This window comes from Carlito syrichta, unplaced genomic scaffold, assembly GCF_000164805.1.
Source record: "Carlito syrichta isolate Samal-C Ts95f unplaced genomic scaffold, Tarsius_syrichta-2.0.1 Scaffold98247, whole genome shotgun sequence".
Classification (NCBI taxonomy): Eukaryota; Metazoa; Chordata; class Mammalia; order Primates; family Tarsiidae; genus Carlito; species Carlito syrichta.
The window spans coordinates 1-758 of NW_007042343.1; the positions used below are offsets into that span (position 1 = coordinate 1).

The following is a 758-nucleotide window of genomic DNA, read 5'->3' on the forward strand; positions in this document are numbered from 1 at the left end:
ACTGGACCGACTGGCTGGACAGTGACCGGCCCCGGCCCGGCCGCTACGGGGGCGACACTGAGACCTACTACCACATTGCAGAAGCCGGCAGGCAGCTGTGCCCAGAACCCACAGCCATCGAGTGCGAGGCCGTCCTGTTCCCGGGCGTGCCCATCGAGCAGCTGGGCCAGGTGGTGCAGTGTGACGTGGACTTCGGACTCATCTGCTGGAACCGTTGGCAAAAGTCAAGCCAGGACTGCCTCAACTACCACATCCGCGTGCACTGCTGTGACGACTACAGCCACTGTGCCACGACACCCACGGCCACGGGATCCACGGCACCCCCCGCCTCCACCCCGGGGACAGGGAGTACCACCCCAGGACTGACCACCACCAGGACCACGCTCGCAACCACGGGATCTATGGCTCCCTCCTCCTCCACCCCGGGACCGACCACTGCTCCCCGCACAGCCACGACCACTGCTCCTCGCACAGCCTCCTTGGTGACCTCCCGTGTGCGCACGACCATCAGGACACCCCTGTCCTCCGGCCCCCCGACCCTGGGCACCACCTGCATGCCCCGGTGCGCCTGGACAGACTGGTTCGACGAGGACTACCCCACCCCCGGCCCCGATGGCGGGGACTTTGAGACGCTGGCGGTCATCCGCTTGGCCGGCCACACCTTCTGCGATCGCCCCCAGGACATCCAGTGCCGCTCCGAGAAGGAGCCCGGCTGGCCCCTGGAGGCCCTGGGCCAGGTGGTCCAGTGCAACGTGAGC

At 67.9% G+C, this 758-nt stretch overlaps 1 protein-coding gene across 1 annotated transcript in view; it reads left to right on the forward strand.

The window, feature by feature from the left end:
* Positions 1-81: 81 nt before the first annotated feature.
* Positions 82-758, forward strand: part of LOC103265744 (mucin-5B-like) — a gene marked incomplete at both ends in the record, with an annotated part of 8,214 nt that continues 7,537 nt past the window's right edge. Inside the window, 1 exon segment of the mRNA XM_021714994.1 lies at positions 82-752. Within this exon segment, the coding sequence (XP_021570669.1) occupies positions 82-752 (671 nt within the window).